At 39.0% G+C, this 27,971-nt stretch overlaps 1 protein-coding gene across 1 annotated transcript; it reads right to left on the bottom strand.

The window, feature by feature from the left end:
* Positions 1-259: 259 nt before the first annotated feature.
* C1H12orf40 (chromosome 1 C12orf40 homolog) lies at positions 260-19,882 on the bottom strand. Its single transcript, XM_026868003.1, has 13 exons — positions 19,860-19,882; positions 18,060-18,099; positions 15,851-15,986; positions 14,846-14,978; positions 14,292-14,358; positions 12,312-12,512; positions 9,212-9,318; positions 4,786-5,318; positions 4,499-4,571; positions 3,760-3,820; positions 3,137-3,203; positions 1,979-2,070; positions 260-1,393 (listed from the first exon to the last, which is right to left on the bottom strand). The coding sequence occupies exons 1-13, from the start codon at positions 19,880-19,882 to the stop codon at positions 779-781; spliced, it is 2,148 nt and encodes a 715-aa protein (XP_026723804.1). The 3' UTR covers positions 260-778.
* Positions 19,883-27,971: the final 8,089 nt, after the last annotated feature.

Raw genomic sequence — 27,971 nt, 5'->3', positions numbered from 1 at the left:
ATGTCATAACAGAGTGAATCTCCCTGACACCTTTACTAGGAACTTTCTTAGAAGGAAACAATATCACCTAGAAACAGTATTATCAGAAACTTTTATTTGTTGTAAGTTGTAGCTTCACAAAAATACTGAAATGAAGAGGAAAGCATTTCAGATTTTCAGTCTGCAGGCAAAATACAAACACATAAAAGATTCGTCAGTGTTAACAGCCACAGAATGAATCAGTAGAACTGCTATGGAAGGAAAATTAAGCGCTAGTTTTGTAAAAAGTATTAAGTTAGTTCTTTTAAAGTTACATTCTATGTTTGCAGTTGTAGATTTTCTGTTGTTTCCCATTTTTGTACTTAGAACAAACATACAGCAGTGGGTAGCTTGTCTGTTAAAATGGATAAGAATCAGACAACAGTTCTGAACTAAGAGCCACATCAAGTATGTTTTGAAGTGAAACAGAATCTATCCACTCCCTTCAAGAGAAGCAAAGTCAATCCCAACCTACAGAATCCTGTGGATATATGGTGGGGAAGCCAATCTAATTCTTAAGGTTTACATTTACCAGGCTATTGTAAAATCCTGTGTTAACTGTTAGAGATCTATAGAAATCCATACTTATAGGTAGCAGTCGGTAGATAGAGATCTATAGTTAATACTAATGTAAAGCAAACAAACAGCAAACAAATATTTTGTCTAACCAGGCTAGAAAAAACTCAAGATATTCCAATTAAATGAAACACACTGAGAACAGGACAAAACTTCTCTATTACTTACAAGCCATTCTAGCTGGTCAGTGCTTATCTCTCTCCTTTATTATTTCAACAAAGTTCAGCACCTCTAGAGTCCTCCTGCCAACCAAGCTCAGATACTCGGGTTCAGCTGATGCCGCTGTTGCGGCGGCGCTGCCCGTGCCCGCAGGCTGCAGCCCCTCACGGGCCGGCATTTTGTGCCCTCCAGCGGTGCTCGCAGTGCTGGGAGGGGGGATCCCCCCCGGGCTGCGAACAGAGGGGCGGGAGCCCCCACAGCTGCACACCCGCATCCTGCCACACTGGGTGGCGACATCCACCTTCTCTGCTTCTGGGACAGAGCTCTCAGTCTGCGACCAAACATCACGGCGGGTACTGCGAGTGGCATGCCCTCTTTTGAGGGCTTGGTGTAAGGAGCTGCCCTCAGATGGGGCGGGCTGGTTTTTACTTTCCTCCTCTGTGGCACATAAAACAGACCTTTTCTCCTGAAGAGGGTTTGCTTCTTCTCTAGTCAAAGTACTTCTGGGCTGGAGAGGTCTGGTGTGAGAGGTCTTGGGGCGCTCTGTGCTTGCTGAGCCTGAGACTAGGTTGACATCACTGATCTTCAAGGACTGATTGTTCAGATATTCCTTCTTTTTGGCTGCATCTTCCTCTTCAGACTGTTTGAACAGAATTGTGTGAATGCAACTGTTATAAATAGTTTAATACTAAGGGCTACACTGATGACTAAGTTAAATAAACAGAAAGGCCAGATTTTGGTAGTTTGGGTTGTTTTTTTTAATTCTTTTTCCAAGGGTGTACCCGTGGCAGGGTGTACTTGTTGACGAGAAGGCGAGTAAGGCAGACCTTCACTCTCACACAGAATTTATATTCTTATGTTGTGGCGTTTTGTTGTTCAAGAATGGCTGAAAATACACAGTGTATCAAATCCACCTGCCTTACAGGCATGGGATGTGAGGTAGCTGTACATCAAGGAAGAATACAGAAGCTTGCTTTGCATCTTCCCACAGTCATTTTCCTGTAATTCCACAAGGCCTGGTATTATCAAGAGACCAGACCACATGTCTGTTAAACTACTTAGGAAAATGTACAGCTAATCTTTTCTTGTCTTCCTCACACATGATGTTGCCTTGTACAAAACAAAAATGTAAATAAGATTCCAGCTACATCCACCCTTAGATGCACTCAGGCACACAGATATAATTCAAATTTACCCTGCAAAGCCATAAAGGGGCAGTACTCACCCTGTTGGGACTCTGTCTGCCTTGGCGAGTAACAGGGAGACCGACTGCTGACTCCACATCTGAAGAATGAGACAAAAAGGAAAGAAAGCGTACTCACCAAAAATTCCCCAAACATCCAACTCTCAAGTACAGCATGTGGAACTAAACATTACTACATCTGATGCAGTTTTAAGATACTGTTTAAAGAATAAAGTGTTAATGAGGTCAATCTAGTTCTTGGCAAAAGCCAATTCTTCTCCTCTCAAGCTAACATGTCTTAGCAGAAAGTGTGCAACGGGTGCCCCAAAGCTTCAGCTATGCTGTTAATCAGCAGCCTGCACCAGCAGCAGAAACATGCTACCCAAAAGGAGGAAAGACTCTGCAGAGCAAGGGCAAGGAGAGACTACGGCAAACTCCTTGCACACACTGGCTGCCATGCAGGTTACATCTTTTTCTCTCGGAGGCCCTCAGGAGATCTTCTGCTCTGAAATACAGCCAGCACAGCTGAGCCCTGCAGCTAATGAGGGAGCAGAAAAGATGTGGGGTCTCCCTGCTGATTCCCCTCACTCTGTTCACATGTAGAATGACAGCATATAGTCTAGTGGGAGAGAATAAATAATAGTAAAGACTGGACCAGTAAAATGGCACATGTCAAACATCTATGAAGATATTAATTAATACAAAAAAACATGTCAGAGATTTTTTTTCCCATCAACTGAAGGTCTGCAGGAATAGAAGGAAAGAAAATTACTGGCATTTACTTGGCATGTTTACTATATGATGATGTTAGTAAACTTGAGTCATGGTTCAGATAATACTCTTGACCTCTCTCATGGATTTATATTATTTTTAGCAGTTACCCCGACTTTTAGAGCTGTCTTTTCAGTTTAGGGGACAACTTCGGAGGAAACGGGACAGTGAAAAATATGTGCGTAATACTCACCAGGGAGAAGTTAACCTGAATTTACCTCTTCAAGGAAAAGCAAACACAGATAGTTCTTTTACCTGGTAATGCTAGTCTTCTTTAAACAGTACTGTGTGAATCAAAAATACAAGCCCTCATCAAATGTAACATCCTAAAAAGGTCAAAACATTCTCCCTGGATTTAAAAGTAACTGTTTCAGTTTCACATGTAAAGAAAAATCTGATATTTGATTAAAATGTATAAATGGTACTAACCCTTCTCCACCTTGAGAAGATTTGAACTCACTCCAAACTTATACTCTTTCTCTTGTGCTGCTGTGAACTTTTAAAAATAATTAATAGTGAGGGTTCAGCTGGATCAGCTCCTCAGGTGAGAAACATTCAGTTTCTGTATTACATAAAGAAATCACTGCACTGTACTGCAAATTATTTTAAGAGGTACAAAACCGCTGAGCAATACTGCATGTACCTGCGTGACTTCTACAGAAAAATAGATAAAATATTCTTTATATGTATCCTGACATAAAGCTCCTTTACAATACTGAAGTGTCCTGCATATAATGCCTGGGCACTGCCTACAAAATCTGATCCTAAGGGTTAATTGTGCATAACTTTTGCACAATGTATTTCAGGCATCAGCTCAGGTGTGAATCAAACCATGTAAATTACAGCCTGAAAGGACTATCTATCTGAACCACTTCACTAGAAGCTGTTCTTTCTGGATTCCTTACATAAACCATGAAAAAAAGGAATTTCCTCAGAAGCAAATTCAGTGAAGCTAAAATCAGCTTCTAACTGTTGTGGATATTCCTTCTCCACCTCAAATGAATGGTGCAAACAGTAGGTTTGACAAAAATTATGTCTCTTTAAAAAGTTACCTCTTTAAATCCAAAGAGCTGGTTCTGTCTCCAGGCTGATTCTTTCACAGACTCATCATCACTGAGGGGTGCAAACACAGAGTTCTCTGGTAAGTGATTTCCCCTCCTGTACTTTTATTTTCTTTCTGAATTAAAATAATTACTGGTGACTTTTTTTGTCTTCAATTTTTATTTTGCCTTCAGTAACCATGAAATGTTTCCCATTATTGAGAGCATTGAACTTATTTCTGAACCTTAGATGCAACACCAAGAATCTGTTTTTCACAAACTTCACTTCTGTTGAAACACAAAATGTAGTATGAGAGATAACAGAAGATAGTGCCGCTTTGTAAAATGGAAGGTGTTATAGATCAAAGACTTTTATAAAACTGTTTTGTAAAACATGGGGCACTCACATATGCTAACTTTAGTCCAGGGAAGACAGTAACTTCCTCTGTAATCAATGGAAGGAGACGGGGTCTTTTAGAGAGCAAGTCAGAGCAACAGCCTAACTTCAGGGACTCAGAATTGTCCCATGAAAAAGCCTTTCTCTGTACTTGTTATAGACAGATGAACAATGGTATAAAGGACTTACCTGTGCATAAATTTATTCACATTATTCACTACTATTTTTACTGGGAAAACTGGGTACTCAGTAATCCTTTTGGAATTTTGCCTTCATATCCTCTTAGCAGGATTTCTCCAGTTCTCTGCAATTACCACTAGTGTGTAGATGACTGATAAATTCTATGGAACTCACCTTTTTTTTCTTGAATCATTCTGTACATTCTTCTCTAAGTTAATCTGCTGATCATGATGATAAGCAAATGACTCTAAAATAAAGTAAACCTTGATTTTAAAATGCAATAACATAAATGAAATTTGAAAAATAAATGCTTCTGTGAACTTTTAAATTTAAATAATTGGATTTAAAATTAAATTGCCACATGTTTTTGGTCAGGACAGACACACACATCTCTGGTTATAAAAGCATATGTCTTTAAAAGGAGAGTAAAACCAAGAATATATGTCCTTAATGACACGCACCATTTTTTTCAAGGTTTGCAGGTTTTTCTTTCTTTTCAGAGAGTATGAAGCACTGCTGTCCCTCATGACAGTCCTGCAGGTGGGTTTTATGAAGTCCACTGGTATTCTCGTAGCTTGCACTTGAGGCATTGTTACTTTTAAGTAAAACCTGTTCTGGAGCTGTGAAAATCCCTTCAAGTTGTCTGTCTACAGAACTTTTTTTTGTATTGATTGCAGGATAAGCCTCTCTAGTATCATAAGGATAATTTCTGTTGGTCATTTGATTTCTATCATCAGGATCAATGAAAAAAATGGCAGTACTGCTTTGGTTAACAAAAGGATTAAAATGCTTTGTGGAAGGATTATTATGGATTGGTTTGCTCTCATCTTCAAACAGTGCCAGAAAAGAAAAATCACTTCCATCTTGGGGAGCTTCCAGTTCTGCAGTTTCTTTCACAACATCAAACAATGATTCTTTTATTCCTTCACTGTTTTCTGATTCGTTACTGGTCATTATCACTGGATTCTTGCTGGCAGAATTCATATAGCCCAGCCTGGGGGTGGGGGGTGAGGTTGAGAGGGGTTAGAAAGGAAAAAAACCAGTTTGCTCAGCACATAAATAATCAAAATACTAACTGCTAACACAACAAACTACGATAACTTGATGATAAAAATCTCAAAGACTTTACTGCTCATCACATTTGCTGTTGTCCCAGATGTACATTATTTCAACTGAAGTAGTGTCCTCTATTTTATTTCCACTTTATAGTAAGGTTGGTTTAAAAGGCACTGTTTCATGTCTCCAAACATCCCAAGACATGAGTCACCTTCCTGAGTAGGGAACTGTGATTTATAAAATCAGCCACAGTATGTCACTGCTGCTCCACCAGCTGACCAAAGAAAGCTACTTTGGGAAAAAAAAAAAAAAAAAAAAAAAAAAAAAAAAAAAAAAAAGAAAAAAAAAGAAAAAGAGGAAGACGGCTTCTTCCGTTCATAAAAATAGTTTATTCTTCAAGACTACAGTTCTCTCCTGTACTGAAAGGTCATAATAAGCTCTGTGTGCTGCTTAATTCCTGAGCTCTTGAGCAAGTGACTTCCCTTTGTACTTGAGGTCAGTAACCCTAATTCAGCACAGATCTTTTTTTTTTCTGTTCCACTGTCAGGAGGCCAATCAGACATTTTGTTTTGCCCATACTTCCCTACTGTGGCAGTGTACTCCCCGCCCCCAACCCGGCCTGTATGTCCCACAACCCTGCTCAGGTGACAACCACCTGTGGCGGTGGTAATGGATGCCTCTGGTCGTGATGGGCTGCATCCTACTCAAAGTGGATTTGGGGGAGATAGATAACAACACAATAGCCAAGGACTGATTTGAACAACGTGCCCACCTAACCACAGTGCTGGTCAATGTCCAACTCAAGACAAATTTGGAAGAAACTAACACCTGTAGTTCATATGCAAATATGACTATAAGTCAATGCTCTTACTCCATAAATAGTGGACAGCCTAGGGCCCATTGAACTCTCCTGCACAGCAATGGACTGCAACCAAGATCTCCCCTTGAGCAGGGATTCCTCTTAAGGTTACTCCTCGAGGTTGAGAGATTCCTTACCACAACAGATTCTCGGTAAGTGATTAACAGCATGCTAAACTTTGAAATCTTAAGTGATATAAAGGCTTGACTGTGCATACATAATCATTTAGCCATAAACTGTTGACCAAGTCTAGGACTATCTCTTTTCTGAGGAGTTTAGAAAGCAAGAGGGTCCATTCTGAACCTTGTGACTCAACTGGAAGCTCTCCCTGACAGTTTTGTCTGACCCTGTCCTCTATGTAGTAAATGTCAAGTGAACCTTGCCATTAAATCTTGTTAAACCACTGCCACATTTACTATCAAACTTTGTTAAATTGCTCTTTTATATCAACAAACACATTGCTACTTCTCTCTTACTAGTGAAGTGTGTCACTCCACCCACAACTCCTACCCCACTTCTGACAGTAGTGGTTTTGAAGATGCTAGCATTATCAGCATGAAAGATATCATGCTTTCACCTACTTGGCTCTTAATCAAACACCTTCACTGCCTTTTTCCAGATGATCTGCTGACTGGTCTTTCAGAAAATCCGAGCAAAAAGTTGAGGCTTCTAAAGCACAGACAATTGGCAAAGGTGGCTGCTCAAAAAATGCCATTTCTTCAAAAAATTTTGAGCAATGCTATCAATGGAACTTGAAAACTGAAATGTAGTACAGAAAACTCTTACTGGAGAAAAATTCTTTAATGTTTTGATCAGCAAATACTTGGAACTGGATAAAGATCCTAGAGAACTTAAATGAGAAAGTAGTGTCCTCTACTTATAGAAACCTCCCCAGAACAGTTTGAAAAGGCTAAACACACTGCAGTTTGTTTCTGGAGAAACTTGCATAAATCTACATGAGGAAGGCAAAACCATTTTGTGAAGCAGTTCAGAGGTTCCTTCTTCACTCCAGCTGAACATTTTGTAATGCTAAGTAATAGTAAATGAGGAAATAAGACATCTAAAATTTTTAGTTAATATTTAATGACAGCTCTCAGATGTATGCACATTGATTACATCAGCAGTATGTTACAATTACATTAAACAATTGTGTAAGTTTATACTTTTCGCATACAGCGAAAAAAGGTCCCCTCCCAGGAGAACTTCCAGATCTTGAGGTATAAGAATTTATGTCTACAATGGATGAAAACAAAACAAGGATGATACAAATAAATGGATGTGAAGAACAGTTGTAAAGGAGATGTTGTTAGTGAGCCATGAATGGGTGGAGGACTAAGGAAGATGCCATAAACTGATGAGTGGAGGCCTGAGGGCCTGTGGAGGAATGAAACGGGATATGTAGGTGAGATAAGGTTAAGTATGGCTTTAATGTAAGGATATTCATCAGGAATTCACTAAGATACAGTAAGGAGAATGTTATCCTCATTTTAGGTTTTGCTGGAGATAGTTGGAAGAAGCTATGAGGAGAGAGAAAGTTAGGTGGCTAAGACTAGAAGCTGATGTTATCATCTGTTATTACGTGGTCAGTGAATTTATCAGTCACTTGACCTCCCAGGCAAACAGGTTCTAAGTACTTCAGGAACAGCAAAATAATATGTGGCCTTTTTATGGCTTGTTGTGGTTTAACCTCAGCTGGCAATTAAGCACCACACATATGCTCACTCACTCCACCTATACTAGTGGGATAGGGAAGAGAATTGGGAAGAAAAAAGGTAAAACTTGTAGGTTGAGATAAAGACCATTTCATAGGATAGAAAAGGAAAGGGAAATAATAATAATAGAATATACAAAACAAGTGATGCACAGTACAGTTGCTCACTACCTGTTGACCGATGCCCAGACAACCCCCAATCCGTGGTGTCCCTCAGCCAGCGCCCTTCAGCTTATATACTGAGCATGACGTCATATGGTATGGAATATCCCTCTGGCTCATCTGAGCCATCTGACCTTGCTATGCCCCCTCCCAGCTTCTTGTGCACTTCCAGCTTCTGCTGGCAGGGCAGTATGAGAAGCTGAAAAGTCCTCAACTTAGTATAAGGACTGCTCAGCAACAACTAAAACTTCAGTGTGTTATCAACGTTATTCTCATCCTAATTCCAAACCACAGCACTATACCAGATATTAAAAAGAAAAACCCAGGACATGGTTCTATTCAGCCAAAGCTAGAGACTGACAAGAACATTCAACCAGACAGCAGACTTAAAGAATAAAAAGGGTAAAGAAAGATTATCCCTGTAAGACCCCTAGATGGAAGGCAAGAGCCCATGGAAAGAAACTGAAATAAAATGTTAAGTGTAAATGAGTCTGGCCCTAAACCCTCTGTGATTAAAAAGATTTTAAAAAAGCACATACAAAAAGAAATATACTCTAGATATCTATCCATTATTTTAAAATGTATATATTCTCATAAAAGTATTACTAAACTTAATTCTTAAAAAAACCAAAAATAAATGCTATAGTAGGATCATATATGAAACAGAAGAAAATTCTTTGTTCCGGGAATCCCAAATGTAAACAGTGTAGGTGGAGAAGTTGCTCAATTGCCACAGCATCAAGGTAATCAGAAAAGCACTTGCAACAATGAACAAAACTAATGAGAGCTGGGGCAGCTACCCTCCCTGTGGCCTCTTGGTAAAGCTATGCTTCTCACTTAGGGTGAATTCAGTAACACCATCATGTTTGTGATGTTGCAAAAAGTAGATTATGATTCCAAGCACCTACCTAAAATTCACATTTTGCTGCCTTTCAGCAAATTTAAATAGATTGGTATGTTCAGTCTTTGCTTTTAATTTCAATTTCTATTTGAAAAGCACCAAAAATCAGTGAAAAAATGATTAATCAAGATTATTTTAGTATTTTTCTTATTTAAACTTGACTGTTATTTCTCTTGCTAATGTAAAATCACTGCCTACCTATGCAATGGCTTAAATAGTTCCTCAAGCACTGTATCAGACTTCCTGAAAATACACTGGCTCAGAGGTTTTATTATCCAAGGGTCTTGATGAGAACTATTTCCTGGCTGAGAAAACAGTAGAAGCTGTCAAACTCTGAATATATATAATAGTTATAGTGTTTAAAACTTTAAGGCTGGGTTTGCGAACAATATACATGTTTCCCCACTATTTTTACTTCTTTTTATCTTTACAGTGGAAGCCCAAACCCCTTTGCAGCCCCAAACTTATTACAGCCCAGCTGAGTTCTGTATAACTCATACTTTTCCATATTTGCATATCACTGTTAATATGCAAAATGTCCTTTTAGCACCCTGTCCTCCCATAGTATGAACAACCTTGATAGACCATAACAAGATGATGTTCCACTGAAGATCACATAATCTGGTCTAGAAGGGACCTCAGGAGGCATCTAATCCCACCTGCTCAAAACTGGGCCAGCTTCAAGGTTAGGCCAGATTGTTCAGGATTGTTCAGGACTCAGATTCCACAGCCTGTTGGGATGGCCTCTTCTGATGCTTTAGCCTCTTTTGTGGCAATATTTTTTTCCTATACAAACAGATTTTCCATTGTGGAAACTTGTGACTTTTACTTCTTGCCATTTCACTGTGTACCTCTGGCTCTGTCCTGTCTGTAACTGTTCAGACTGTGGAAGACAGCACTTAGTTCACCCCACAGCCCCATGGCCTTCTCTTTACCAGGCTATGAAAGGTCCAATCTCTCCACATTCATCATGTGCTCCAATCTCCTAACAGTTTTTGTGACCCTTCATTGGTCTTGCCACAGTTTGTTGATCTCTACTGGGGGTCCCAGAACTGGACACAGTATTTCAGATGTGTTCTTACATATGCTGCTCAAAAGGAAACAATCACTTGCCTTTGACTGCTGGGTATGCTCTTTTTAATAGAGCCATCTATGTAGTTGGCCTTTGCTGCTACAAGGGCACACTGCTGATTCACATACAACTTGTTGTCCACCAGCACCCCCAGATCCTGCTCTGCAAAACTGCTGCCTGATCGGTCAGGTTCCACCTGCACTGACATGCAGGGCTATTTCTGCTGAGGTACAGGGCTTTGTATTTCTCTGTGTCAAACTCTATGAAGTTTCTGGTGGCCTTCTTCTTGTGAAGATCCCTCTGAGTAGCAGCCCTGCTACTGTAATGATCACTCAGCCAGTTTGGTGTCATGCATGAACCCGTTGAGGGTGCATTCTGTCCCATTGTCCAACTCTCTGTACTGGACTTGGTATTAATCTCTGGGGATCCCTGCCATTATTGACCTGTTGCAAATTAGACTTTAGCTGACAGACAACTACTTTGAGCATGATGGTAACAGTCATTTTTTACACATCTTATTGTCCACTCATCTGGTTTGTATATCCCCACTTTGGCTACTAGGATCCAAGAGGAAACCTTGTCAAAAGCCTTCCTAAAGTCAAGGTAAATATCTGATGCTTTCCCTTATTCATAGAGCTAGCACTTTCACCACAGAAGGCAGTCAGGTTCATTAGGCATCGTATGGTTTTGGTAAATCTATGATGACTGTTTACAGTCACCTTCTTGTTCTTCATGTACCTTGGAATTGCCTCTGGGAGGTCTAGCTCCATAATCCTTTCAGGGACAGAGGTGAGATAATACTTCCACAGATCGTGCTTATGTTTTTGCAGATGGGCATAATATTTGTGTATTTCTTGTCACTGAGAAGCTTTCCTGATCACCACAGTCTTTTAAAGATGATAGACAACTGCCCTGCAGCGATGTCATCTAACTCCCTCAATATACTTGGGCACACCCTGTCCCAGTCCTATGTATTTCTTTATGTCCAGGTTACTAAGGATTCCCCAACTTTTTCCTCCACTACTGTTTTGTACCATTCTCCCCCAAACTTTCTCCTGAGCTTTAAGATGTGCCAGAGAGCAGACCTTGTCAGAAAAGCCTCAAGAAAAGCAGGTCTCGAGTGCCTCAGACTTTTCCATGTCCTTTGTCACTAGGTCTCAACTCTATTTAGCATTTTCCTTGGTTTCCTTTTGCTGATGACATACCTATAGAAGTCCTCCTTGGTGCCCTTCTCACCCCTTGTGAGTTTCAGCTCTGACCATCCTAATGCCACCCTTCCAAGCTCAGGCGATGCTGCTGTATTCTTCCTGAATTGCCCATGCCTCCTTCCACACTTCCCTTTCGCATCTGAGCTCACTCAGGAGTTCCCTGATTCAGCCAAACTGGCCTCCAGAACCTACTCATTCTCTTGCACACTGAGGTGGACTGTCCTTGTGTTTTGAAAACATTCTCCTTTGTCCTTTAGTTCAGCTTTCTGTACATTTCCGCCTACCCATTCCCTGAACAACCCAACATTTCCCCTTCTGAAACCCTGAAGTACTCCTTCTTCCCTTACCTCAAGTCTTTAAAATACCATCGGTGATACACATAGAATTCGTTTTATTATTTTCAATAAATAATATACTTTCTAAAAATAGAGTATATTTGCTATTACTTTCCTAAGGATGATTTTTTTAAGAACCCCAAAGTTAACAAAAAGGAAAAAAAACAAAGTTTTATGCATCAGAAAAATAACTTTCAATCATTTCTTAAACTTAATGAGTTGAACATCAGGCTTTTCTCAATCCTTTTAGGAGCACTGAGAATATTGTATGAAGTATGTTACTCATTAAGACACTGCATCATTACAAATTAGGTCACAGTGATCTCCTGGGGTCATATGATACCCAGTTATACTAATTGTACATTTAAGAAAGTTGTATTTATATCTGTAATACATTTCCATTTTCTTTAACCAACTTTACAAGCCAGAAACAAAAGCAAGTCAGCAGTATGTGACTCTATGCATATTTCAGCAATACTGAGAGCTCAGTGAACAAAAGCTCAAGTTAAGCGTATTTAATAACAATAAAATAAATATATTTGTATATATGTAATATTGACTGCCACCAGCCTACAGGAAATGCTGATTCATAATTATCTTCACCATTATGCTAATTCTACACCCCAAATAAATGAAAGTTAGTTTAAAGTAATTCTGTGGAAATGACAAAATATTAACCAAACCTGGGTTTGCAGCTTCTCTTCATAGGTCTGTTCCCAAGTGTTGCCCGTTAGCTTTGTGTTGAAATTTTCTTCTGAAAGTTGTGTGCAGTTAGAGGACCAAAAACCAGGAGAGGACAATGGACAGGCACTAAAATTTCTTGCTGTGTTGTCTTCATGTTCCATACTAGAGTCAGCATACTTTAATTTTGTTACTTGTGATAACTAGACAAAACATAGCCAAGAGATATTTATCTAAAACTGTTTTGATGTAAGCATAAAGTTCAAAGTAATCAAACCTTTCCATATCTTTTACATCTCTGCAAATATACCACATGCAAGCAAAAATATTCATGTATTTTGATATGATTTTTTCATTAAAAATGAAGGTAGTAAAGGCTTATTTCAGGGAATAACATAAGTAGCTACTTAAGTTGAAGCATGTACACAAATGTTGCCCTGAGGAGAGATGGGTATAAATACATTTTTAGCTTTAGATGTGTAGGTAAATGATCTGCTGACTTGGTTCGTAAGAAGTAAAATGAAAAATATTTTAATCCATTGAGGAGTGAACTCCAGTGTGTCGTGATACCAACCGTACCAACCGTGATACCATGTTATCTCAAGCAGATCAGAACACAAGGAGAAATTTGAAGGCAAAACTCATGGCATGTCTCTGTATCCACAGCTACATGGAAGTAATGCCTGCAATCCAGTATGCCCCGTGAAAGAACACAAGCTATTGATGGAGTGCAAAAAGCCTTGTACATTAATTGCACAAAATCTTTGCACCATAAAACTCTAAGTTTCCAGAAAACTGAAAATTACTATTTTTATAACCCCTCTTTCTGCTTAATAAAGTGGATGTATCTTAATTAATTAAATTGGGTATACTTCATCTTAATAATATCTTAAAAACAATTCTTTGCAACATACAGGACTTAGACTTTATGTTTTGATCCATATATTATATTAGCTTTCTGTGTGTGCATGCTGCATTATCAAGTGTTTTAATAAACTGATGTAAATGTGTCTGTACAAGTGGAGGTTGAGGAGAAACTTAGCTATCATTTCGATCCATTATTTCTGGCCACACTAAATCTGAAATATGTCCTCTCTGTCTTCAAGACATTCCCTTATGACTATAAGGGAAGGCTGAATTAATGTGATATCCAAAAAAGTAGTGGCAGCTCATGGGGATTGTAGCTGAGACACATTATACAGCTAAACCTTTCACCTATACTAAGGATTTCTTCCCAACTCAAAAGAAAGGCACTCCTAACACCAGAAAAACATCTTTCTTTCTCATTCTAGGAAAACATGCTTTGCCAACATGAATAGGCCAAGAAAACTCAGAACAATACAGTGCAAGCATCTTTTGCAAGCATCTTTCCCTCAGAGTCCTATCTGATATGAACAGCAGAAATCAGCGGAGCCATATTATCAAGCAAGTCTGAGTCATGTAAACTGTCTTCTAACAGATTTACTAACTTGAGTGGGTTTTTTGTTTAGCTGTTTTATTATGAAACAGTAGAATGGGTCATTAAAAAAAGCTTAAATTCCATCTAGAGAATGTTTTTCGCTGTAACTTCAATGAGTGTATGAACTTCCCAATTGTACCCACTGAGACTTGTGCTTAAATTCCTCTCAAAGACTCACTTCTGTCTATGCTTCTCATATTTCATCACTTCACATTTTTGCATATTGTTTTTAATTTACCTGCTGTTGGCCTCAGCCTCTTTTCCATAACGTCTGTCCTTTGTGACTAGATATTCTTAATTATTTTGGAAAATGCCTAAAACAAGGTGAGCCTTTCAAGAAATATGTAAGAAATAGCAGGAACAAATATAAAATATGATTGGCAAATAAAATATCAATATAGCCTTGAAGAGGAAGACTTTACATGTTTCACTATCCATGAGATTTGGTCCTTGAAAAATCACTTAAAAATACAGCCATTGCTGCACATTTTTAGCTTTACATCAGTGGGAACAATAAACTTACATTATGCTGGTATTTTACTTTCTCTGAGAGATGCTGCCTTCTGCTGTCCAATACTTGGTTTTGTAACCTTGTAAAATGAATAAAAACATCCTATGAAATACAAGGTATAAGATTAAAAACATTCTGAGTATTAATTTCAAAATAATTTAAGAATATTTTTCCACACATCTTAAAAAGGCCTGATTCTTAAGCAGTTATGAGCAGCCAGTGTGTGAGTCAGTCACTTTAGGGTGTCTGAAGTTGGATGAGAAAACAGTGCAAGCAGAAAACGCTATTTGAATAGCCTGGTCTGTGAGATAAACTTAGTGTTTGTACCTGATATGAATAAAGAAACTCTTTAAAGAAAACCTCTCAGCTTCATTTACAGCTTTTTATTGACAATACATTTATTTACTCATAGTAAGAGTATCACTGTAATACTAGGAGTGATTATGAAACTTCTGTCTTAGAATGGTATATATATGTTTACTTAATACCCCAAATATAAAATCATCATGAAATACCTTTTCCAGAACTTTATTATAGATTCACTACTGCCTACTTTATACAAGTACCTGTTCTGGATGCCATCTAAGTTTGACGTACGTTGTATATGTAGTGATGACATGGGAAGCTCTACATTCTGCCTCCTAACAGGTATTTTTACATCTTTAGTGATATTAACGTGGACTGGCTTCCTCGTGTTCTCTGCAATGAGAGTATCTGGAATGTCAGTGCTGGGCTTGAAGAAAGTTTTGAACTTCCTGAATTTTCATTAGAGTACAAAAGTTGTTGGTTTAGGTTTCCTAATCCATTTAAAGCCATATTTTTTGCTTTCTTTATTACTAGCAGTGCAAGAGCTTTCTTCTAAATGGCATTATAGCATAAAATTATTTATGGTCATCTGCTGTGTGTAGACAGGCTCTGTTGCCCTCCTCACCTAATCTTCCTGAGCACAGGACAATAAATTTTCCACAATCTGGTTTATGAATATGTGACAGAGGATAAGAATCATAGAAGCATTTAGGTTGGTATAGACCTTTAAGATCATTGAGTCCAACCATTAACCTAGCACTGCCAAGTCCACCACTAAACCCTGTCCCTAAGCACCCCATCTACATGTAAAGAGTTAGCACTCAAGTTGCAGAGATGGTTTTTTACGAGCTTAACGATGGATTTTAAGAAAGTTACTCTGGGTAGAACTGACAGACTATTCCAAATGCGCCACAAAAGTTATTAAAAAGGAAATGAAACACTAATGGACCCATTCAATGGCAAAGAGAAAAAGAAGTCAAGGTAGGGTAAAATTAATGAATGGAATGAGGAAGGTGCGTAAGTGTTACACAGCTTTAAAGGTGAAGTAGGCAGTACCAAGGTTATCTGATTCTTCTTATGGCTTAACTTTTTATTCAATCATTGTTTTTGTATTTACTTACAATTTTTTATTTTAAAAGCAAACCAACACTTACTTGAGCATTAACTTATAAGTGGAAGGACAAGAACTAAAATAATAGCAGTAATAATTAAGGGTAACTGATTCTATTAACTGTAAAGTCAGAACATTGTTACACTAAACTCACCAGTGTTTTCTTTTTTGGTTGATATCTGGTTAACAACATACAGATTGAGGAGATCTAAACTGACTGCTGAACTTTTAGGAGACGGTACTCCCAGAAGCTTCATCTTTGATTTAAGTTTCTTCTTTTCAAAAAACTCCTAATTTGTTAAAAGACAGAGTAAGTTTTTGACAGAAGCGTTAACATTAGCAGCATATATAATTCTTTTCAAATTATCATTCAAGACTTGGTAAATAAATCCTAATAATAAAATCACATGATTAAATCTCTCTGAATTTCACACCCTGTCTACTGTTAGTTTATTTTTATTGCCTTGAACAAGACTGCAAGCATACTCTAGTCATATTCAAAATAAATCACTGTTCTCTTGATGCCAAAAACTTAGTCCTTAAACACTCATGCTTCAAACTTTGTGTATGATCATAAAAATATTTATTTAAAATAAAGGACATATCAAAATGCTGCAACAAAAGTCTTTAAAAGTTTAAACTTGGGCTTTTTAGGCAACTTATAAACTAGTAGACAAATAAATCGACAAGATTACCTACACACAGCCATCTATAATGACACAAAGGGTTTATTGTTCTCCAAATTTGTCTTTCTCAACATTCAAAATAGTCTTGTGACAGAAAAAAGAGAAAAAAGTGCAGAAGAAAAATCTCTAAGACTGGGACTTCAGAAAGGCTTTTTGTTGTGAGAAATAAAAAGAAACATGACTAACACTTTGAATACATCAGGCAGATAATTTGGGAAAATTTAGGAAACAAAAATCTTCAGTTTGTAGGGGACTATTAGTAATCATCTTAAAATCACTAGCATCAAGCACAGCAGATGAATAAAACCAGTAAGATTTCTTTATTTTAACCACAAGAAGGATATTGAAAACTGAAGGCTATGCCAAAACATAAGCTTTTCTTCTGAATTGTAATTCCTCTCGTGACTGCAGATTACATGTAACTAATAGACCCAACATGTTTGTTGGTAACTATTTTTCAGTGTAATTTGTTATATCATAATCTTTAGCTTTCTAGGATGTTATCATCTGTGGAAAACACCTGTTCTTCAGTTAAGAATAATATCTGCAGTAAGGTAAATTCAGCCTGTGTACAAATCAACACTTCAAAATTCATATTGCTTTGGAGTCCACACCCCCAAAATGTATTCATGTTCCTTCAGTGACCCAGGTATTTTCTTACCATCACCTATAAATTACTACATTACTATTAATTGTGTAATAGCAATTACAGAATTACCGTTGTGTGTAGTAATTTAGTAATTCAGCACTAAATTACTAAAACCAAGCCTGTCTTGGATCCTTTTCTGTTTTCTCTCCTCCACTGAAGCAAATTACATAGTTGCAATGGAAATTACATGGCTTAGACCAAATCCCTGAGAAAACAGGTATTTTGAGAACTCACAGGACTTCAGGAGACTGGGAAAGCAACAGGGACAACAAGCTGCTGGTTGCTCCCACATTCCCTTAGGTAAAGGTTTTAATTTCAGAGACTGTCTCCATAGTATCAGCCTGTTTTTCCTCTTCCTGTATATGCCAATGCATCTGCTTTGGGTATTGGCTGGTACCAGCTTCAGTGGTGGAGCTTTCAGATACTGTGTCTTTTTTCCCTGCTGCTGAGGAGGAAACTGACTTCTCTTATTGTGGTTATAACTATTTTATCTTACTGTTTTCTTTCTCTTTCCTGTTTGAAATGTCTTCTGCTATGCCAGGGATAAATTTGATTCTATCATTTCACTTTCAGATTCAAAATACAAATAAGATGGCCTACTTTTGCAAATGCTGGAATGAAGTACTTCAGTGAGCCTAACATTCTTTTATGTAGCCCAGAAAAATAGCTGTGTATATGTGTAACTGTTAGGCTAGCTGACCACGTGATTGTCACTGTGAGGCTTCAAGCAAACCCATGTGTCAGCACATACCAACAAAATATAGTAACAGAAGTAATTCAGTAAAACTTAAATTGTGCACATTCACTCATTCATGCCTTCTCCTACTCCCTCCTCTTCCTGCTGGAATTCAGCGTAGTAAACCTGGAACAAGACTTGTTCCCTAAAAGTTACATACAGTCAGGCAAACACATTACAACTGCTAAGCTATAGTTCTGACTCACTCCAAACGCTTCAAAGTTTTTCCTAAGTAAACCAACTGAAGCATTTATATAGCAGTATAAAATGCAAGATGGCTAGAACTGTTTACCTTTTGTTTTCTCCTTTCCTGCTTTAATATGATTCTGCTCCTGAAAGATGCAAATTATTACTGTTTTAGTTGTAAAAGTATCAATGGTATTGAGAATTTAGAACACAAATATGTTATGTTATGCTATGTTATAATGGACAAAACCTTCGGGTCAACATGCATCTGTTGGAAGTCGGATTGATCGTGGTTTACTCAGGTAAAGATGGGACCACATTCTATCTTAGGGCTACCAAACGCGTTGAACGTTCAGAGTTAAACCTGTAATGCAACATTTCATCGATTCGTTTCTTAAAACACAAAAAATCTATCTCAATATAGTATTTTCTCCTAATTTTCTTTGTTATGCTGCAACAGAGTTACAAAACCTTATCAGCAAAGAAAATGAAGGAGCACAGTACAAGTGCCTTTTGGGGACTACCTTTTGGGACTTTACAGAATATTGTGAACATTTTGTCACTACAAATTTTATTGGGCTGCAGTTTGTGCAATATAGGAGAGAATTATATCTTAAACATAGTTTTAAATGCGTTGCCTACAGGACATGGTGCATAAAATTGGAGCTCTGGGTCACCACTGTGAGAAGGGTGAGCATGGCTGCAATCCTTGGTTCAGTAAGATTAGGACTTTTTTTGAGAGTTAGAAATAATGTTTTTTTTTTTTTTTTTTTTTTTTTTTTTTCTGTGATTAAAGTTAGAACACAGTTTCTAAATATATGAACATAACTTTTACCCCTGCAGTGGGTAGGACCTCCAGTAATGGATAGTTTTTCTGACACTGAAATGCAAATCCCAGACTCACCTGAGGAATCCTGACAAATAATTAACAGCAGCAGAAAGCAGCGGGCTGATTTGCTATTTGCTAAGTGAGTGCAATACTCCTTCACCTGCTTTTTCTTACAGACAGAATAGTATGACAGACAGGCACTTAGGACAAAGTTGGGGTTGTTTTTATTTTTTGAAACCGAAGCTGTCCGTTCCCCCTGCGTCATATAGTCAACTTTCAGAAACCTCATTTTCCTGGGAAGACTTCCAGAAGGGTAAAGCATTATTTTAGCTTGATTTTGCATAGAGTCAGGATGATTATAAAGCTGTGTTTAGCAAAGTGACTTTCAAATGGCTGACAAAATCTGTGGGTTTAAATTTCTAGTAGATAGGCAGATGGCATAGCACCTAAAGAAACTGAGCATTATCCTTTTTTTTTAATGTTACAACTCAGCTGGTGATTATTTTACTGTTTCAGTAGATCTCAATAACTATACATCTTTTTCCCCAAATGGTAATCACTGTGATTTGGTAGAGCATGAGGAAAGGCCCAGGAGCAAGAGCCTCATCCAGCCCCAGTCTGCGGAGAGATACCAGTCCCAGACGAGACCCACCCTGCCTGGTGTGGGAGGGCATCTGCATCCCCTCGCACAGTCTGGGTCAGGAGGGGACACCAGGGCTGTCACACACACCATGGCCTGCTTCTCTGTGAGGGGACACCAGGCCTGAAACACACACTGCGGCCCTGCTGTTCTGTGAGGGGACACCATGGCAGTTACACACACCCTGGTGCTACACTGAGTCAGTCACACCCACCATGGCCATGCCCAGTCTGTGAGGGGACACGAGAGGGAGGGGGTGCCACACACACTATGGCTGTGCCTGATCTGTGAGGGGACACCTGGGAGGTCACACCCACCCTGGCCATGCCCAGGCTCTGAAGGGACCCTGGGCCTGCACCATGGCTGTGCCCAATCTGTGAGGGGACACTGGTTCAGCATGGGGCCATTTCTAGCAGCCTTTAAAGAGTTTCACTCACCGGCTGCCGCCGACCCAGTTCATTTTCTACTGCTGAGAAAGGAGGGAGGGCTGCTGTGGGTGGTGCTGCAGGTGGAGAGGAGGGGCAATGGCCGCCACAGGGATGGTTTGCTGCCTCCCAGCAGGGCCACAGGGCCCTTCTGCAAGGCGGCCTCCTCCCTGGGAGCGCCTGGGCAGGTGCTCTCCATGCCCTCAGGCTGCACAGTGCTGGCAGAGAAGGTGGAACAGGGACAGACAGCAAAAGGAAAGGATGCAGAAAGCCACAGAGGGCAGGATAATGGGGAGAAGATGGTGCTCTGATTGCTGCCACCCTTCCTCTACCACTGGCATTTCTACACAGGCTGCTGCTAGAAGCCATATGCCCTTTGGCAAAAGAATCACAAGACTCTTGCTGTCCCAAGTGAATCAAATTCACAGTTATTGGAGTGGGTTACACAGATGTTGACATTTTGTCTTTCAGGCCCAGCTTGTTACTGTTACAAACACCATAACTTCTCGGGCAAGAGCGAAGCACCTTCCTCTCCATCCTGCTCTTCCTCAGGTATTTTAAGGGAAACAGGGGAATCAACGAGCATTTTCTACTAGTAGGCCTTGTTGCCCTTGGAGCTGCCTGATGAGCTTTTGTGTGTAAATAGCAACAAACCCTCAAGGAGGGACACAGGGCTATGGGAGCTCCCAGAGCATCTTGGCAGCAATGCAGCTACCCTTGTTCCCTTCCCTGTGACTCACTGCCATCACTTCAGCAAGTGAAGGCACCCATTTACTATTCTATATGAATCTTTTTTTGTGGTGTTTCTTTACTGAGTTATCTTTAGGCTAACGTTTTTCAGGGTACTAATGTTCAATTACCATTGGTACAACAATGTGAAGAATGCTCAGAGCAGATATTAGGAGCCTGATATTAGAAATGACCCAAGTTTTCTTCTTTCTAATATTTTTAATTTTGCTAGGGTGTTTATAAAATCCACCACTAAAAGACTGTAAAAGTGAAAAGATCTGCTTCTCTAAAATATCACTAATTAAACTGAATAAACTAACTGGACAGAATGTTTTATCGTTGTGATACCCCCAGTATTTCTGATTAGTATACATAATTGTTTCTTGTTAACAAACTAGATTAAAATCTTCATAGTAAAATATATCTGTATGTTAAGCATGTGTGCCTCTACAACTATGACAGATGATGAGAGACTGAAAGTTTATTTAACTTATTTAATCACTTGAAATAATCCTTTTTATTTTATTTGCATTTCCATCTAGAATAAATGATTAACTATGTCTAAGAGGTAGTTTCAGGCATGGCATAATCAAATGCCTTCTACTTTTGTTTTTCTAACATACAATATTTTCTGTACCACCCTTACTCTTCGACAGCATTATCTGGATTTAAAGGAAAGGACTGCACTCTTTATGTTCGATTTAATGAGTCTGGTAGTTAGCAGTAGTTCATAGAATCCAGGAAAAGTGATGTGGCAGATTCAATCAATTATTTTTCAACGTAAGAAATCTTCCCCTCCTCAAAATTTTTCTGCAGCTAAAGCTGAAATACCTTTCAAATGGTCATAAAATAAAGAATCAGTTCTTTCTTAGATGAAGGCAGTAAGCAGTGAAATAAGATGAGACACATATGACTCTAGATTCCCAGTGTTTACATATTCCAACTTGATTGTCAACATTTTAAAACATTGAAATAATTGATCTGAATTTCCAAGTGATGCCATACTTTCAAAGAATTGCAGGACATGATTATTAATTTTTAAAAGGTCACGAGTTTCATGGAGCTTAGTTGCTTCTCTGGAAAGTGAAGTAAATATAGAACAAGGAGACTTCTTCTGTGTGTCAGAAACAGAAATTTAAAGAAGAAAAGAGCTTTGAAGATTTTCCTTTTTTAGTAACTTTTTAACAGCCATTCTCTAGAATATCTAACTACATCTCATGTTCCTTTGTTAAGAAAGTATTATACAGGAACTTCTTCAGAACGGCTTTCCAACCTTCGGCACTTAAGTTTTCCCCTCTGACATGCTTCTTCATTAGCAGATCAGCTTTAGATATAAGTGATGTAGCAAAACAGTCCAAAGCAATGTACTATCTATCTGATGTAAGACTGCATTCCATCAGGAAGGCTGGTGTTGAAACGTTGACCGTGCAACTTTCGGCATCCAGCTTTGAGTCCTCACAGAACTCTTCTATAATCAAACAAGATGGAAAGGGGTCTTTTGATGGGTGACTCAGAGCACCTAAGTTAGGCTCTTCCTCTATGTCTCAATGCCCAGAGAGGAAGCAGCCAGGTTAGATAACTGAAACTGCATGAAGTGAAAGTGTGTGCTACTGTCTGCAGCATTATTGAAGATTTTAACACCCTTCCTTACCTAAGCAGGACAGTTTTTCCCTTTGAGTGAACAGACACTGCTTATGTAAAATTTTGTAATCACTGGAGACAATAAGAGAGAGAATGTGTTTCCAAGTAATACTTAGAACTAACTGTAAATTCACTAGTGAAAGATGCATCTTAGACAAAATATTATCAGTAGTGAGAATTATCCAACTTCCCTTGTTTAGCCTTGTTCAAGGCTAAGAACTCAAGTATTTGGCCTTGTTAGAAACTCCCTTGGTTTTACCCGCTGAGCCCTGGCCAAGCTTTGGGTGGAATCCAACAGGAGAATCAAACCAGAAATTTTCCGCCCAAAAAAAGGTGCCAGCTATTCTGGTCTGTCGATCTCTGGTATATAAGGCTGGGCCCGCTCACAGCGACTTTGTCAGCCTCACCTATGGGTGGACGCACCGCGTAGGATTTCCCCCTTGCCGGGACAGGCTCTCCAAACCCTCGTTGTTACCGGGGCTCCCCAGCCACTGTGGGGCTGGATGATGGTAACATATGCAAGTGGTGATGGATCTTTCTTAATCTCTGTTCTCTCTCTCTCATGTAATGATTTGATGTATTACCCTGTATTTTCCTGTTTGCTGCTGTAAGTGTACTATTCTGCTTTTTCTTACTGCATGTTTTCTGTATTACTCTGTTACACTGATTATCACTAGTAAAATATGCCTACTCTTTTCACTCTGGTGTCTAAATGGTATCCTTAATCTGTAACACAAAGTTTTAAGGAAACTAAGAAGACATGAGATAAAAGGGAAGGTCCTGCCATTGGCTAACATATAGAAGAGAGAGTGGAGAGAATATTTAGTCCATGTATCCATGCACTCAGGGGCTGGGGCCGATCTGGACCAGAGACTGACAAACTCATGAGCAGTATGCAAAAGTTGCAGCGAGATGAGAGGAGGGGGAGAGAGAGAACTAGAGAGCTCGATTGTTGAATGCCTCTTCCAGAACAGGCATACATGGCCATGAAGTGGAGCTTGTAGGAGCCAGGATCAAAGCAAGCAGAAAGAAGCAGTTCTTCACAAACAGGATGGTCGATCTCAGAAACCGCTTGCCAAAGATGCTATTATTTATGTAAGAGCTTACACGATTTCCAGAGAGACTGGACAAGTGCTTTTAAGAGTGGAATATTTCACAGAAGAACCTCTCAGACTCATGAAATTCTCACAGCTGAAAACTGCCAGAGGTTGTGAGAGTATAAAGCTACAGCAGGGGAGGTAGCATCGTACATAATTGCAACTCTTTTTCTTCCTTGGGTATCTGCTTAGAGCTATTGTTAGAATACTGTGCTTGGTGGAGAACTGGCCTAAACCAGTGTGCTTATTTTTAATATTTAGAAGTCTCACAAATAAGAGTTAATGAATAATTTGCAGTAGAAGATATTTTTGTTGACGTACCTACCAGCTGCAAACTCTCAAATTCTTGAGGCATGACAAAAGGATGGCAGTAGGTGTCCTATGTGGGGTACATGAGTAGGATAGATTATTTTTGTGGATTTATTCCTGCCTGCACTTTTGCAGAGTAGAACACTGGCTCTGCTGTGGGCAATGCCAATATAACCATTGCTAATTGATATCAGCTACATGATTTTACCACTATTGCACTTGGCATGTAGCTTGTTTAAGTGTTTACAATACACTTGAGAAAAGGATTAACAAGGTAGTGTTAGCATTTTCTTCAGATGATCTGAGAATAGAAACCTTCACAGATATAAAGCAAAAACTGAAAAACATTAGTAACATATTCAAGACTTCTTAAGGCATGAAATAGACACATTTCACATAATTGTTTTTTTCTGGAATTGCTGGGTTCAGCTGAGTCATCTGTATGAAATAAAAAATAAATTTGACAAGAGAAATATGTCTAAAAAAATCCAAATATTAAAGTTTTTAAGTATTAAGGTCTAAATATCACAAGTGTAGTTCTTTGTCTATGATCAGTAGTCAGCAGTTCACTGCGATTGGAGCAGCTGACACTGACCTTATCTATCCTTGGCCTTTTCCCTCTCCCTGTCTCTCTGTAAAGGGAAAACAACTTGTTTACACTTCTTTATAGTGCTGTATTCTGTCTAGAATCATGGTGGTCTCAGAAGTCAGAACTGTTTGTGATCAGTCTGCTATTGATTGTCTTGTCAGCCAGCTTACTTGAATCCCTTATGGATAAATTCTCATAACCTACAAGTCATGCAGGGTTGAAATTTACAGCATCAAGTATCTATCTACCTAAAGACAGAATAAGGGGAAGAGGACTACGGTGGTACAATGCCCCCCATTTACACCATCTCTGTGGTGCTTACACTCAGAAGACAAACAACAGAGAAGGACCTTCCTGTTTCCCCTCTTCTCTCTACCCTCCTGCCATAACACATCTCTGCCTAGTCTGGGTACCACACAGCCTCATTAGGACCAAAACAGCTGGAACCAACTGCTTGGTAGGATCAGGCCAGCCTTGCCACAGTGACGCTTCTTCAACAAGCTTCCACATCTGTCACATTAAAACTGAAACTTCTTGCTTGGCTTAGGTCTCCAGTTCCTAAATGAATTACAGTGTCTGGATAGTCTACTAAGGTATATGATTATAGCCAACAGTTTCCCTTAAACCAGGCAGAATGAGCAGACAATTTCTGCTGCTACAAATCTGAAATCAAAGGTCAGGTATCTTATCGCTCTTTTCTGACGAAAAGGTCTGATTTGTCATTGGTTTGCCATGATGTTGCAAACTAATTCTGTGGGTATATTTCTGTGCTTAGCTAAGTGATGACATTAAGACAATAGAAACTTTGGAAGTAATTCAGAGTAAGGCATTTACTTGAAAAATGGCTTGTATGAGCGTATTCCGTTGAATTTGGCTCAAACGGAGTCCTACTATTCCCACACCAGTATGTAAACATACAGCTCAAAATCAAAGTAAAAAAACAGACATTCTTAGCTCACCGTATTACAGTACATCGTATTTTAGAAATTATTTACAGTTCAGTATTAGTATGTAATTGAAAACTACGGGCACTGTGTGGATTCATATTTTTCACATATACTTCATCAACATATAAGCAGCAAAGTACTTTCTGCATGATCTACACTTACCTAAATATTAATTATCCCAAACAGCAATGAAACAAAATGCATCATTTATATCAATTTTTCAGTACCTTTATTTTTTATTTCCTTATGGCACAGTGGGTAACTCCATAAGCAGCAAGGAAATTCAAGTTTACAGCCACTGGATTCTGTGTTAGGAGCATATAACACATCAGGTAAAGCCTTTTGCTTCAAAAATTGCATGTTTTATTTTTCCAAACATTGAATCAAAAGGTACAAAAAATGATCATTGAGTAAGGCTGATTGATATCTCTTACATAACAGCGTGGTCATTCCAATTCCACTATCTCCATCACAGTCACAAAGTTGCATAATGATGAAGTGCTGGAGCGGGAACCAGTGGGCATAAATTAGAAGAGAAAAAAAGAGGCATCAGTGGTGCCATGATTACACTCTAGTTCCTACATGCTCAAACATTTGTGGAGTTCAGTCAGCCTGATATTCATTGTTTCTATTTCTGATTTGTGGTTGTATCCAAGCACAAATCACTTCAATAGACGGTGATTCTGTTACTTCAGTCATCAAAGAAGCACTGTTTGGATAGTAAGTGATTTTATTTTTTGTAGTTGGGAGCAGAATTATGGGATTCTGTTCTGCTGGAATACCGACTTAAAATAGGGAAAAAATATTACAGAGTATTAAATAATTATAAAAATAGGATAAGCTCATCTAACTCTTCCTCTTCAGTTATTGGTTCCTATAATCAAAAAATGCACACAAGTTATTTAATGTGTTTGATGAAAGCTAACCATATGACTAAAACCCAACCACTTGGCACTAAAAAAGTATCTTGTTCTCCTTAAGGTAAACCCTAGACTATCCTGGTTCTAATATCAACATGCCTCCCAACCCCTCAGTTACTCAAACTTATTTGATTGTACTTTCTTCAAAAGTTTTAAAGTTAGTAGAAAATGTGGAGACAAAAGAACACTGAACATTGCAGCAATATTACTGCAGCTCTGGTAATTTTTCCAGTAATATTGAGAAATTTTATTATGACTAAATGTAGTAAAATTGCTGCCTTCACCACTAATAAAAAAAAAATAATCTACCACCTAAGGCCTCGTTCCACAAAGAGGAGTTTGTGCATGGATTACAAAGAGGACTGTGGCAGAGCAAAACTCTAGAGGCAGCAAGAACGAGTATATTTAAAACAACAGTTTAGGCTTTTCTACGTACTTTCAAAAGAAGAAAATACACTGCTTTTGTTGACCAAAACACTGCATGGTCAGAGTTGCTTTACTTAAATCTTCCCACAAATCTGACTGTGGGGTGTAAGCCTGCATTTACCACCAAGTCACCAAAATCTTCAGTCCTCCAGGATCTTGTGAAGTGAAAGGTCAGCAGATATGAAGAACCGAAAGAGACCTGTGAACTTTCCCCTTGGTAAGAAAATGCTAGAGTAATGGAATATTGCAAATAACTGTGGTTTGGCAAAATCTAAGAGTATGCTGTAGTACACACAAGCCAGAATGGGAAGTATCCAACTGGGGATCATGACTAAAAAACAACCCTGAGCAAAGCAGTTTCTTAGTCAGTGTATCTTGTCAGTCTTTGTGCATAAAAAAAAAGCCTTTCTATTTTACTGACAAAATAATCTACAAGAAACCAGTCCTATGTTAGCTGTACTGCACTAGGTCAGATTTTGACAATATGTTCCTAGCTTTATTCTGTGTATTTAAAAAAAAAAAAAAAAAAAGCAAGCTAGAAGGACATCTGTCCAGATCTCTAGCCTGTCCTCACTGGAAGAAGTCTAATAAACTCCAAGATTACCCCACATCTTCTGTATGTAACTTATACAATAGTCTATACAATAGTCCAGCCCACTGTGGACACAATTTGTGCAACCTCCTAGGAAGATCTTAGTCTTGTCTTGCAGATCGTGGCTTACTGGGCTTTTTTAGAAAGCACCTGGATGTTTTGGTAAGTGGTGCCTGACTTTTGAAAGCAAAGCTCTTGCTCTTTCTCAAATCAAAGATATTATTTCTTCATCCTGAAGCTTGTGTTGCTATTTAAATATCACCACTGCACTCTGTCCAAAGAGGGCTGTTTTATAACAGGAACGTGGCTTAACTCTGGGTATGCCGAGTCACAGCGAGGTAGGTGGGTGGCCTCGCTCCCTCTTTCTAGGGGAAGGCGAACTCCTCAGCACTCCTGTCAATACCTAATAGTACAGGTTTCAAATCTGCTTTTACACACATGTCCTAAAATAATGCTTTATCATATACCAGCATGATGCAGTTACCTTACTACCTAATTTTCAAAGTGAGAAAAGACCCAAAGCATTTTTTTAAGTACTCTGATCCTCGCCCTGCAAGTTCAACAATACATTTTCCAACCAAGTGAAGCAGCAGTAAGAAATTACGAAAAAGGAAAAAACGAAGCAGCGAGACAACTGCCTTTACTGTTACCTCCCTTGTGCGAATTCAGCCTGGTTTTGCTGCAAGGACCGTGCGAATCACTGGGGGATGTTTTTGTCTAATAGCGCTGCAAAGAGCGCAGCACCGGTTTCCTCTTGACGAGAGGACAGGAAATAAATGACGCGTAACTGGAAAGCGCTGCCCCGGAGGCGCCGTCTGCCCCGCTCCCTCCCGCAGCCGCCGGCCCTATTTCCGACCGGAGGTTGCCTCTCGGC

This window comes from Athene cunicularia, assembly GCF_003259725.1.
Source record: "Athene cunicularia isolate RWA chromosome 1 unlocalized genomic scaffold, athCun1 chr1_part2, whole genome shotgun sequence".
Taxonomy (NCBI): Eukaryota; Metazoa; Chordata; class Aves; order Strigiformes; family Strigidae; genus Athene; species Athene cunicularia.
Note: the sequence above shows the minus strand (reverse complement) of the source record. Positions and strands in the feature narration are given on the sequence as shown.